Source organism: Ovis aries, chromosome 20, assembly GCF_016772045.2.
Source record: "Ovis aries strain OAR_USU_Benz2616 breed Rambouillet chromosome 20, ARS-UI_Ramb_v3.0, whole genome shotgun sequence".
NCBI lineage: Eukaryota > Metazoa > Chordata > Mammalia > Artiodactyla > Bovidae > Ovis > Ovis aries.
Window position 1 is genome coordinate 10766124 of NC_056073.1, and position 12494 is coordinate 10778617.

General features: G+C 54.4%; 1 protein-coding gene across 2 annotated transcripts in view; it reads right to left on the minus strand.

Moving 5' to 3' along the window:
- CPNE5 (copine 5) overlaps positions 1-12494 on the minus strand; it is a 101452-nt gene that overhangs the window by 21675 nt on the left and 67283 nt on the right. For both annotated transcript variants that reach the window (XM_027958670.3, XM_027958669.3), the window contains 2 exons: positions 10911-11015; positions 1635-1676 (listed from right to left, as the gene is read on the minus strand). In XM_027958670.3, coding sequence (XP_027814471.1) covers positions 1635-1676; positions 10911-11015 — 147 coding nt within the window. The remainder of the gene's footprint in view (positions 1-1634; positions 1677-10910; positions 11016-12494) is intronic.

Genomic DNA, 12494 nt, shown 5'->3' on the forward strand with positions numbered 1-12494 from the left:
TCCTCCTCTCATCCCTTCTCCTCCTTCCCTCCATCTGTCCCCAAATCAGGGTCTTTTCAATGACTTGGCTCTTCGCATCAGGTGGCCAAAGTACTGGAGCTTCAGCATCAGTCCTTCCAATGAATATTCAGGACTGATTTCCTTTAGGATGGACTGGTTTGATCTCCTTGCAGTCCAAGGGACTCTCGGGAGTCTTCTCCAGCACCACAGATTGAAAGCATTAATTTTTCGGCACTCAGCCTTCTTTATGGTCCAACTCTCACATCTATACATGACTTTTGGAAAAACCATGGCTTTGACTATATGGACCTTTGTCAGCAAAGTGATGTCTCTGCTCTTGAGTACACTGTCTAGGTTTGTCATAGGTTTTTTTTCTTCCAAGGAGCAAGTGTCTTTTAATTTCATGGCTGCAGTCACCATCTGCAGTGATTTTGGAGCCCAAGAAAAATGAAGTCTGTCACTGTTTCCATTTTTTCCCCATCTGTTTGCCATGAAGTGATGGGACTGGATGCCATGATCTTAGTTTTTTGAGTGCTGAATTTTAAGCCAGCTTTTTCAAGCCACTTCCAGCTTCCCTGGCAAAGGTGAAGCATGAGGAACCCCGGGGTAAGATGATGAGGTGAGTGCTGGGTGGAAGCCTGAGGCCGACTTGCCTGTGATGTGGTTAAAGTGGAGAGAGGAGGGGCCAGAGTGAGTTGGCAGAGGTAGTGCTGGTTCTGGAGCTTCTCTATCGGAAGATGTTGGAAAGGTGAGCTCCTTGGAAGAAGCTGGGGCCTGATTTAGAGCTGCGTGTGCACAGCTCTCCACGGCATCCCCTGTCCATGTCCCAGACTCGGAAGGCACCACAGGAGACTGCAGGGCTTAAAGCCCCCTACGACACCCCCTGTAGCACCACAGGACGCAGGGCTCCCAAAGTCAGGAGGGATGGCATACTTGGATCTGGTTCAACTGGCAAGAGTGGGTGAGAGTTCTACTAAAGTTGCAAGAGGCCTATTCTGGTCCTGTCTATGGATTCCCAGCAATACCGGCTCCTTGGGGGCACTTCAATGCACAGCCCCAGCGCTGGGCTCAGCCCTCCTCGGGCTCTGCCTCACGGCTCCTGGGCCCATTTGTCTGCGTCAAGGCTCACCTCCCACAGATTCTGCTCCCTCAGGCCCTGCCCCCTGCAAACAGCTCCTCTGAGGACTCAAGGGCCTCCCTGCTGGATTTCAGGAAGTCTCTGCGGGCCAGCCTGTCTTCTGCACTTAGTTCACCCCACGATGCTCAGCCTCACACAGAGAACATGATCATCAACGCTCAGGAGGTCACTAACATCTGCCTGTACCTTAGAACACACACGTTTCAGAAAACCCTAAATTCTCCCAGGTGTGGGGGAGACTTTGGACACTGGGCTGGCGGCTAGACAACTATTTGAGGAAAAGAGGCCTCTTACTCCCCTTGCGCCATGTCCTGCAGGACACTGGCCTTCTGGTGCCTCAGCAGAGCTGGGCAGGGATGAGGAAAACCCAGGCCCCTCACCCCAGAGCTGCCATGCGTGGGGGGCCTGGGCACAGCTCTCTCCTCGAGAGCAAGACCCGCCCTCTGCCCAGGGGCGGCCCCCTCCCTGCTCACCTGCTGTCCTTCGGCCAGCTTACCTGCCGTCTCGATCCCAGTCGTACACCTCCACCTTGATGGTCCTGTAAGGCAAAGGGCTCGTGGTGGGATGGACTTGACCCAGCACTTGCGTGGCCTGAGAACGGGGCCCTTCTCCTACTCTTGGGCCACAAGGGTATACAGGAACACCCAGGGCCTGTGCTGGAGAGGCCCAAGAGACAAAGGACCAACTCTGCAGCCTCAGGCCTCAGGGACACAGCCAGCCCCAAAACTGCATTGAGACTTCCCTCAATTTCAGGCCAGATGTAGAGAAGCAACCTCAGACTCTAGTTCATGCTGCCTTCTCCTTGGCCACCCCAAAGGGCGCACAGGTCCCCGCATGAAGCCATACTCTGAGTCTATCGGGGTGGGACTGTCGTAGGGGGAGTATGGTGTTCCCTAGATCCAAGGCCTAAGCAGGGTGGGTTCTCCTGGGGCAGAGTCACAAGACTGTGTGATGGGACCCCAGGGTCCAAGGAGTTTGAGTGGTAGGGAGCCCCCGCACCCCGCCCGTCAGGGGTGGGCTCAGGGGCCCTGACTTGGGGATGGCCCTCGGAGCTTTTCCATGCCAGACTGGCTCCCGAGTGAGGGCGTAATTATCTTCACATTTTAGCCTGGCTGCTTTAATTAGTTTGTTTTGACTCCTGAGCTCGGTGCTGGGCTTTGGGAGCCCATTTTATTTTTAGCCCGTTTCCATGGCAGCAGGCTAGCAGACCAGAGGCGGAGGAGGGTGGTGGAGGGCTGCAGGTTAACCCTTGGTGCCAGCTGTCCTCCAGGGATGCCCAGGGACAGGGCAGACACGCGGGTCCCTCTGCAGGGTCAGGGTCTGAGGAGGTGGGAGAGGCATGGGGGGCGCTGGGGTCTCCAGCCTTCAGTTCTAAATGGGGAAGGCAGAGGCGGCTGCCTGGGCTGGTGTTCTATGAATATCTCATCTCCTCGGGGCTGCAGGGAGCCGGCCTTGGGGTTCTGGAGCTCCCAGAAGGAGGCGCTGTCTGACTTCAGATGAGCCTCCAAGGGGCCTGGGGGTGGGTGTGGATTCTCTTGCATTGGCATAGAAACTGTTCCAGAAATGGAGGGATGCCCCAGGGGTTGGGCAGCAACTGGATTTTTTGTTACCAAAACGTGAAATGGGGTGGGCACAGAAGCCCACCAATTAGAGAAATCCTTTGAATTCCTGTGAAAAAACAAAACACTATGTCTCTCTGAGGTGAATTATTATGGGAAGAAAAAAAAAAAACCCTGGGCCTCTGAAGGTGGGCTGGTGGTCTTGAAGGAGTGGAAAGTGGCTGGGGTGTGGACCGGGATGCTGGGCCCTGAGCAGTGGGACCTGGAGATGTCATTTAACTTCACTGAGCCACAAAATCATTTTGAAGGAGGCATAGTGAGAGGCCCTGGGGCTTCTCTGGTGGCTCAGAGGTAAAGAATCCGCCTGCCAAGCAGGAGATGCATGTTCGATTCCTGGGTGAGGAAGATCCCCTGGAGAAGGAAATGGCAACCCACTCCAGTATTCTTGCCTGGGAAATGCCATGGATGGAGGAGCCTGGCGGGCTACAGTCCATGGGGTCGCGAGAGTCAGGCAGGACTTAGCGATTGAACAACAATAATTAAGGGCCATACTGCACAGCTGTGGAGACAGGTTGGTAAAGGCGCCTGGCGTGCACTGGGTCTCTATAAAAGTGCCTCCTTCTCTCCACTTTAGCATTCAGGCCGCACTCGGGATAGTTTTTCACATGCAGTTTACTTAAAGGAAGGACACTTGAGCCTGGGTACCTGGGCTCTGCAACTTCTGATTCCTAGAATGACAAGGCTGAAAGTGACCTTGGCAGCACCCTAGCCTGGCCACCTGGCAGATCACCAGGGAGCTTCCCAGACACACAGACCCTGCCCACCCACCCCAGGTCCAATTCTTGGCAGTTCTAGGCAGGGCCCAGGAATCTAGGTTGACAGTCTCCACAAATGCTACTGCTATGCATCTTCTGGAGACATGACCTCCAGCCACTCGTTTTCAGTTGGGGAAACTGAGCCCTAAGGGCAGCCAGTCACTTGTCCAGGGTCACACAAGTGGTGAGGGTCTGAGCCAGGACCCTGCTCCCCAGTGTCTCCCAGTCCTTCCCCAGAGCCTCCCCCTCCAGCTCTGCAGGGGACCTTCAGGGACCTCAGCAAGGAGTCCCTCCCCTTGGATCACCAACACTAGTCCCTCAGGTGACCAGATTAGGGACAGCCCCATGCTCAGAGACTGTGGAAGGACCCCACTCATAGCCACAGCCTTGGAGATCCAAAAAAATCACTGGGGAGGTTTTTTAAAAATCCCACCGCCAGAAGGCATGTTCAATTGGTATGGAAAGGACTCAGGCACGGGTAGTTTTTACAAGTCCCCTGGCTGATTCTAATGTGCTGCCAGAGTCTCTAACCTCTCTAGATGGAATGACTGTTTTTCAAACTTGGTTACACATCAGATCCCATGGGGGAGCTTTAGCAATCCTGATGGTGAGGCCTCACCCCAGAGATTCAGAATCAATTGGCCTGGGGGGTGCAGCCTGTGCAGGGAATTGTTAAAAGCTCCTCAGGGGATGGGAAGTTGCAGCTGAGGTTGAGACCACTGAGGGTGAGATTCCTGAGCAATCAAGGATCCAGGGACAGCTGCGAGGACTGGTAGGGGTCGCGGTGGTGGTGTCACAGGAGCCTGGATGCTGCAACCTCCAGAACCGGGGAAGAAGGAAGTGCCCAGAGATGGGGGAGGCAGCGGCAGAAGCCGGACACAGCTTTGACTACTTTCTAACAGCTCTGTCACCGTCCAGCCCTGGCTAGGCAGCCCCAGGTCACCCTGTGTGCCACTCCTGGGCTGCACGTCGCGGCTCCCAGTCCCTGAGCACAGGCCCAGCCAGGGCTCACGTCGGGTTGTGACTTCTGGGGTCAGCACCCAGGAGAAGGGGCTCCTGGGTGTGGGACAATGAAATGACCTCACACAATGAACATCTTATTTGGCACAGAAAGGCTCAGAACACAGAGCACCTCGTCTGGGAGGCAGTGAGGCAGAAAGGGGAGACAGCGGTCTCTGGGGCAGGCAGCCCTGCGTGGCAATCCCAGCTCTTCCAGGAGCTTAGCTGTGAGGCCCTGGGCAACCGGCTTCACCCTCAGAGACTGTTGTGTGCTTGCTCAGTTGCTTCAGTTGCGTCTGACTTTGTGTGACCCACTAGACTGTAGTCCGCCAGGCTCCTCTGTCCATGGGATTCTCCAGGCGAGAATACTGGAGTGGTTTGCCATGCCCTCCTCCAGGGGATCTTCCCAACCCAGGGACTGAACCCACGTCTCCTGCAGCTCCTGTGTAGCAGGCAGATTCTTTACTGCTGAGCCACCGAGGAGGCCTGGGAGACTACTCCTCTGTGAAATGGGACAATCACACCCACTTTACGATTGCGATCAGAAGGCAACTACATTGTTCACACAGTTGGCATTGGACACGTTTGTTCCATCTAAAACATTCAAGCCTTTTTTCTAAACTCCCGTCTCCCAAACAATTCTCATTCAGCATATAAATGTCAGCTCCACGAGGCCATGGATTTTTGTTCGTTTTGTACACTGCTGTATCTTCAACCTCCAGAACAGCGCCTGGCATCTATTAGGTAATATGTGTGCATGCCTGCTAAGTCGCCTCAGGCGTGTCCGACTCTTTACAACCCTGTGGTCTGTAGCCTGCCAGTTTCCTCTGCCCACAGGACTCTCCAGGCAAGAATACTTGAGTGGGATGCCACTCCAGGGGATCTTCCTGACCCAAGGATCGAAACCATGTCGCCTGCAGCTCCCAAATTGTAGGTGGATTCTTTACTGCTGAGCTACCAGGGAAGCCCATTAGGTAATATACAGATTATTAAATCCCTATTGACTGACTAAGATGTTCTAAAACTTTGTGAAGTGGGCCAGAGTAACAAGACCCTCCTTCCACAAAATCCCAAAGGGAGAGACTTCCCTGGTGGTTCAGTGGCTAAGACTCTGTGCTCAAATGCCTGGTTTCAATCCCTGGTCAGGGAACTAGATCCCACAGGCTGCAACGAAAGATCCAGCCTGCTGCAATGAAGACTGAAGATCCTGTGAGCCACAGCTAAAACCAGTGCCCCCAGATATATAAATATTAAAAAAAAAATCCAAAGGGAGTGGCTTTTCCCAGAGCTGGTCAGTAGTGACACCGCGCTCAGGGCTGGGAGCTGGTGTCCCACGGGTCTCTGAATGTGTGAGGCAGGGATGACAGAGCAGGGTGTGTGTGAGCCTCAGCAGGCCCGCAAGGATGGGGGATGCTGGCAGAGATGCCCAGCTTCCCTCCCAGCACACCAAGCACCTCTGTCTGTAGCCTCCTCTGAGCTGAGCTGCGGATCTGTTCCTAATGAACCTCTGCCCTTCCCAGGCAGGAGAAGGTAAGCTTCCCTGATGCTTACAAGTTCCCAGGGCAGACAGGCCCTGCAGGGTTCACTCTAAAGTAACTGAGTCAGTCCATTACTCTGAAATGCTCTGGAGAAGAAGAGAAGCATCGAGCCGCACGGGCCCAGGCAGGCAGGAGACGTGATGGCGGGGGCACTGGGCAGCCCCGGCTGTACAGCGTTGCTTTGCCTCCCCTGTCTGGGTGCAGGGGGTACCTGTGTGAGCTGGGATAAGACACTCCTAACTGAGGCCGTCGTGCTGTGCCTGGCCTCTCCTAGGGCTCAGCGTGCAGTGGGGCTCAAAGGAGAAGCAACTCGTTCAGTCCAGCCCAGAGTTTCTCTGGCTCCTGGGAATCCGCTCATCTCTTCAGGTGAAAACTCAGCACCCTGATCACTCTTTTAAAAGCTACTCATTCACCATGAGGGTGTGAGCGAGAGCAGCCCGGCCTAGAGGAATTTGGTCGAACAGAGACAAATCCTCAAGTCACAGAATATTCAAGGACAGAGCAGGGGGACTGCAGAAGGCAGGAAAAGAGCCTTCATCCCCCTACTGGGGGGTTAGATTCATTCTGATCTGGATGCGATGTCCTCTGACTCCAGTTCTGCTCAGCTGGGTTGCTTGGGTTTGGCCTTATGTGGACTGGAAATACAATACAGGTAGAGGGACCCCAAACTAGGAGAATCCCAAATCACAGGGCCAGACCAGAGGTGACTTCTGGAGAAGAGAAACGCACCTTCTCCTTGCCCAGGAAAAGTTACAGAATCTGTGGTCCTTCATTACCCAATCTGTGAAATGGGTACCTCACTAGTACCACCTTCTAGGGTTATTGTGAAATTTAAATTCATAAAATAAGATACTGTATTTCAACCAACTAGGACACAATTTGGCCCGTGTCCTAAAGACTCAGTAAATCTTAAAAAAATTAACTGGCTTCCACCCCCATCATTCCAAGAAAACTGCCCTTTCTCAACACATCCCTTGTTCTCACCCCATGGCCCTCTTTTTCACAACAGCAGTTGACACTTCTGTTTGAACCCTCTTCTCATCTCTCCCCTCTGGCTATGGCTGCCCGGCTCTGGACTCCTCTTTTCTCTCTGACATCCCCTCTTCTTTCTCCTGTTCCTGACCTGTGCCTTTCCCCTGGGGCCTTGGGCACCTCTGCCAGCCCTTTCCTGGGGACCCCCAGATCCTGTTCTCCTCTCCCTGAGTGGAACCCCACTGTCCCTGTCTCATAGCCACATACTCTGGCTCCGTTACACTTCTCATTTCCATCAGTGGTACTATCCCCCATCCTCCAAGCTCCAAACCCTGATAACCTCCTTGTCTCTTTCACTCCCACATCCAGGTAGATGTCAAGCCTTTGGAGTCTTCCTTTGACCTCCAGACTCAAAGCAGACCTGCCCCAGCCTGCGGGTAAAACTTTCTGAGAGCTGTTCTCCAATCCCACCACACTCACCCCATGTCTTGACCATTTGTCAGCAGAGCGCTGGAGTTTAAGAACACAGATTCTAGGGTCAGCCTGCCGGGGTCCAGCTCCTGGTAGGACCACTGACTGGCAGTAAGACCCTAGGTGAGTCATTTAACCTCTCTGGGCCTCAGTGGGTGGTATTTGTACCTTCTTCGGAAGAGGTTACTAATTGTTGGGAGAATTAAATTAGTTCACATATATCAATTACCTTGAAAGTATTATAGGAGCCTTTGCTGTTATGATTACGACCCATCTGTCTCCCACCTTGGCCTGGGAGCAACCTCAGAAGGAGGCTTGGGTCTGATAGCTCAGTGTGTCCATAGCACCCAAGACGGTGCCCGGTGTCTGGCTGGCTTAGAAGACAGGCCTCCTGGATTAAAGCCAATGTGTCCTGTGACACTGTAAGAGGTGCCCTGGAAGGCATGGAAAGGGGCCTTGCTTTGCTGCACAAGGCCCACCCTCTCCTGCCCAGCGGGGCCTTCTAGTGGCTCCTGAGTGGCTGTTGGGTGTGTAGGTGACCCTAGGGCTCACCAGGCCAGGATGACACATACGACCGCTCCGTTCACACCACAGTCAGTCACACCCCAGTCAACCTGCTCCTGGCTTTGGAGGAGGGGCCCAGCTGCCTGTGGCCATCTCGGGGGAAGCCAGTCCAGGACTCAGCACGGGATGGGGATATGGGGGCCCACCTGGACTTTCCTCATGACCTGCACCTCCTCACCAGGCCTCAACTCCTCTGATGGCTGAACAGTGAGCCCAGGCCTCTAAGCCGGGCTGCCCTCCTGGCTGACCCTGACAAGGCTGGATTCCAAGGCTCCTAGGAGCCCTGCCCTGGGATGCAATGGTGTGAGGGGTCAGCTGGATGCCCCTGAGACTTGAGCTGCCACATCCTTCCATCCCCCACCTTGAACGTCCCCCTCCTTTTCTCTCTATCCCAACCATTTTTCCTACAGCCCTGGTCCCCAGGAACTGACCCCTCCTCAATCTTCCAACCTCCCCTGAGCCTCCTTTAGACCCTATCGCTTCAACCCCGCCAATTCCCCACCACCCTAGAATGCCCAGGACTTGGCCAGACACAGGAGTTTGTTAGACTGAAATGCCTCTTTTTGTTTCCAGCCTCATTTTGCACAGCTATTTAGCTATCTAAAATACATGTATGCAGGGTCGTCCCAGGCAGCCCAGGGGTCAAGACTCCATGATTCCACTGCAGAGGGAGCAGGTTCGATCCCTGGTCAGGGAACTAAGATCCCACATGTCAGGCGGGGCGGCCAAAATAATAATACTAAGATAAAATACATGTGTGCGCATGTGTGCGCCTGTGGTCAGGCTATAATCCCCCTGAAAATGGACATGTGGCTGCTGCTGCTTAGTCACTAAGCCATGCCCAACTCTTTTGCAACGCCACGGACTGTAGCCCGCCAGGCTCCTCTGTCCATGGGAATTCCCAGGCAAGAATACTGGAGTGTGTTGCCATTTCCTTCTCCGGGAATCTCCCTGACCCAAGGATCAAACCTGCCTCTTCTGCTTGGCAGGAGGATTCTTTACCACTGAGCCACCTGGGAAGCCCGGAAATGCAGCTGCGTTCCCTTGAATGCCGCACAGCTGCCCAGCACACAGTAGGTGCCCCATGACCACCTGTGGAATCAATTGTGGCGGTTTTGTCCCAGCCGAGAGGCAGGACAAAGAAGCTGCTTCATCTCTTGGATCAGCAGCCTTAGAGGGAGGGAGACAGGGGTGCCTGGAGGCCAACCATCTGCTCACTCCTGTCCCCTCACCCACCGAACACACCCCGTCAGTGGCCACTGGGAACAGAACACTGGGGAACCCAGGCCAATGCCACCGGCTGGGGTGCCCTGAGGCATCTGTTCTGACAGCCGAGTGTTCCTGTTGGAGTGGCCAGCAGAGGCCCAGCTCCTTCAGGGACACCTGGGTAGCCCTGACCAGGAAGCTCCTACCAGCTCGCCCACCAGCTCTAGCAATCACCAGGAAACCGGGCTGGGTTCTTGTGAGTAAACACGGACCAATTCTGTGTTACAGCTCCATCCCACAAACCCCTCTCCCCCACCCGCTGCACTTGCCACAATTTGTAATTATACGTTTCTTTGTGTGATTATTGGATTAATGTCTGCCTCCCCCACTAGCATGTAAACTCCGAGAGGCTGGGTGAAGGGTGAAGACTGTGTGTTCTGCTTCCTGCTGACTTCCCAGCATCTGACACAGTGCCTGTCACATGGCAGGGAGTCAACAAACGTTTGTGGCTGAAACGCTGAATGGTGTTTCATGCATTGTCGCTGTTAGTCGCCAAGTCCTGTCTGACTCTTTTGCAACCCCATGGACTGTAGCTCACCAGGCTCCCCTGTTCATGAGAATTCCCAGGCAATAATACTGGAGTGGGTTGCCATTTCTTCCTCCAGGGGATCTTCCCAACCCAGGGATCAAATCTGCGTCTCCTGCATTGGCCAGTGGACTCTACCGCTGAGCCACCAGGGAAGCGTTTTATGCAAGAAAGAAAGAAAGACAGCACTAAGTCGTGTCCGACTCTTGCGATCCCATGAACTCTAGCCTGCCAGGTTCCTCTGTCCATGGGATTCTCCAGGCAAGAATACTGGAGGGGGTTGCCATTTTCTTCTCCAGGGGAGCTTCCTGACCCAGGAATTGAACCCAGGTCTCCAAACCAGAGCCTTATTGTATGTGAGTTTCAAAGCAGCCCTACAAAGTAGGTGGATGTTTAAATACCCAGTTTACAGATGAGGAAGCTGAGGCTCAGACAGGCCAGAGTCGGCCCAGGTTGACAGTGCCTTTTCATCACAGAGGCAGGATTAGAAAGTAGGTATCTGGTATCCACACTCAGCAATCTGCACTCAAACAGTGAGGACGTGTATCATGAGTAGGCTTTGAAGGATCAAAAAAAAAAAAAAAAACATTCCACGAGCTCTTTGCACTGCATCCTTCACCCCCGCTTATGGCAACTTGTCTGGCAGAGCATATCCTAGGATCCTGACTCCCCAGAGACCCTCAGCCAGGAGTTGGAGCAGGTGGGGACCAGGCCACCTCTGCCTGCAATTAGATCTGCCCTCTGGGGCAGTGGCCCCAGTACCCTGGCTTCCCAGAAATCCCTGGTACCTTCCAGCCCCACCCCCTACCCCCAGCCTGGGAGGGCTTCCACCAATGGGAACTCAGATTGGGAGGAAAGAGGCGGGGCATGGGGAGGGAAGGGCTGTGAAGAGATGAAAAGCAGATTCTGCCCAGGGAGGCAGAGGGACTCCCAGGCCCACCCTGCGCAGGGCCGCCAGCTCGCAGCTCCAGGAGGTCTGCTTCTACCGATGGGCTGGCCCTCATCCACGAGACCGTGCGTCCCGCACCTGGGCTTGGGGAGAGGGACAGTTTCTCATCTCACCGATCATAGTCCCCGTTGCAGAGGGCTCTCACGGGAATGGAGAAAGTTTGCCAGACTGGGTTTAGGGTGTTCTTCACGACCTCCGTCTTGTGGCAGATGGTGAACCTGGCAGAGGAGAGAAGGAGGGCCGTCAGTCCTGACACCAGAGGGGCTGGCGGGCCCATCTGGGCAGGTGCCACTCAGTAGAGAGAATGGCTCTGTGAGGTGGTGAGCTGCCTGTCACTAGCAGCATCCAAGCTGAAGTTAGACAGCCATCTCTTGAAAACACTGCAGAGAGGATTTCTGCACCAGGCAGGACTGTCAGGAGACGTGGTTCTGGCCCCTGCTGCTCTCGGGGGGAACTTGAACAAGCCTGTCCCCCTCTGGGCCTCTGTTTCCTCACCTGTGATCCCAGGGAGTTGGCCACTATCAGACTTTCTTTATCTGAGACCCATGGAAGGATCTGGAGGGGGGAGGGTGCGTTAGGAATCTGTGAACCCTTGAAATCATCGGTGGAACTGGGTGTCTGAGTTTCACGTGCTTGCTGTCCCCTGCCTGGACCACTCTCACCTGGATTCCCATGTTCCTGGCTCACCTGATCGCTTCCTTCAGGTCTTTGCTCAAATGTCATCTCTGTGACATGAGTACCTGCCCAGAGCACCATTATCTAAAATTTATAGCCCCCTGGTCCCTTGATTTTGACAGCTCCTAGTCCCTTTCTATACTGCTATTTTCATCCCATCTGTCACCATTTGACATTTGACAGGGTCTTTCTCATTTCTTTTACAATCTGGAACAAAAATGTAAGCTCCATAAGGTCAAGGCTTGTCTTCTTCGTTCCCTGGTATAACTCTAGCGCTCAGAAGTGCACCTGGCCCTTAGTCAGATGTTCATGTAATATTTTTTTGGAATGAACTAACAAATAAATGTATTTCTCAGAGGAGAGTTTCCATAGCTCTCACTGGCATTTCAATTAAAGCCAGTGAAATTAAAGCCCCTGGCTGAGATGATCTCTGAGACCTTCTCGGTTCTTCTAGTCTGAATCCATGAGCTTGCTTTGCAAACTGAAAGTGCAGAATTGGCTTCGTCCCAGCTGGGCGCCCATCCAGCTCCTGGCCCACTCCCCACGCCATGCCTGATGGGCCCTGCCCTGGAACCCCTGTGGAGGGGCAGCTGGGACCCCGAGTGGAGCTTAGGGCCAGGTCTGTGCCCCTGAGATTCCCCAGCATCCACCCCAGCTACCTCCCGGCTGGGAAAGGTCACCTGGGAAGGTGCCTGGGCCCTGCCTTTAAGCACACAGCCCTGTGCCAGTTCTTCTCTGGCAATTTTCAAGTCAAAATGTCATTCCTGTCACCACGGCTCAGCATTTCTCTTCTGTGCTCCTTCTCGCCCACCTGCTGGAGTGTGAGGTTCATGTGGGAGACCTCCCCACACACCCCAGAGCTGGTGATGAGAGGAATGGGGACCGGGGAGGAGGGGCCACCGCTGCCCGTGGCTGGGGCAGCAGGTCAGGCAGGAAGAGGAGCCTGGCTGGGGTAGGGCGGGATGAGGGGAGTGGACAGAAGGGAGACTCTGGAGCAGCAACTGGCGGCGCCGGGGGAGGTT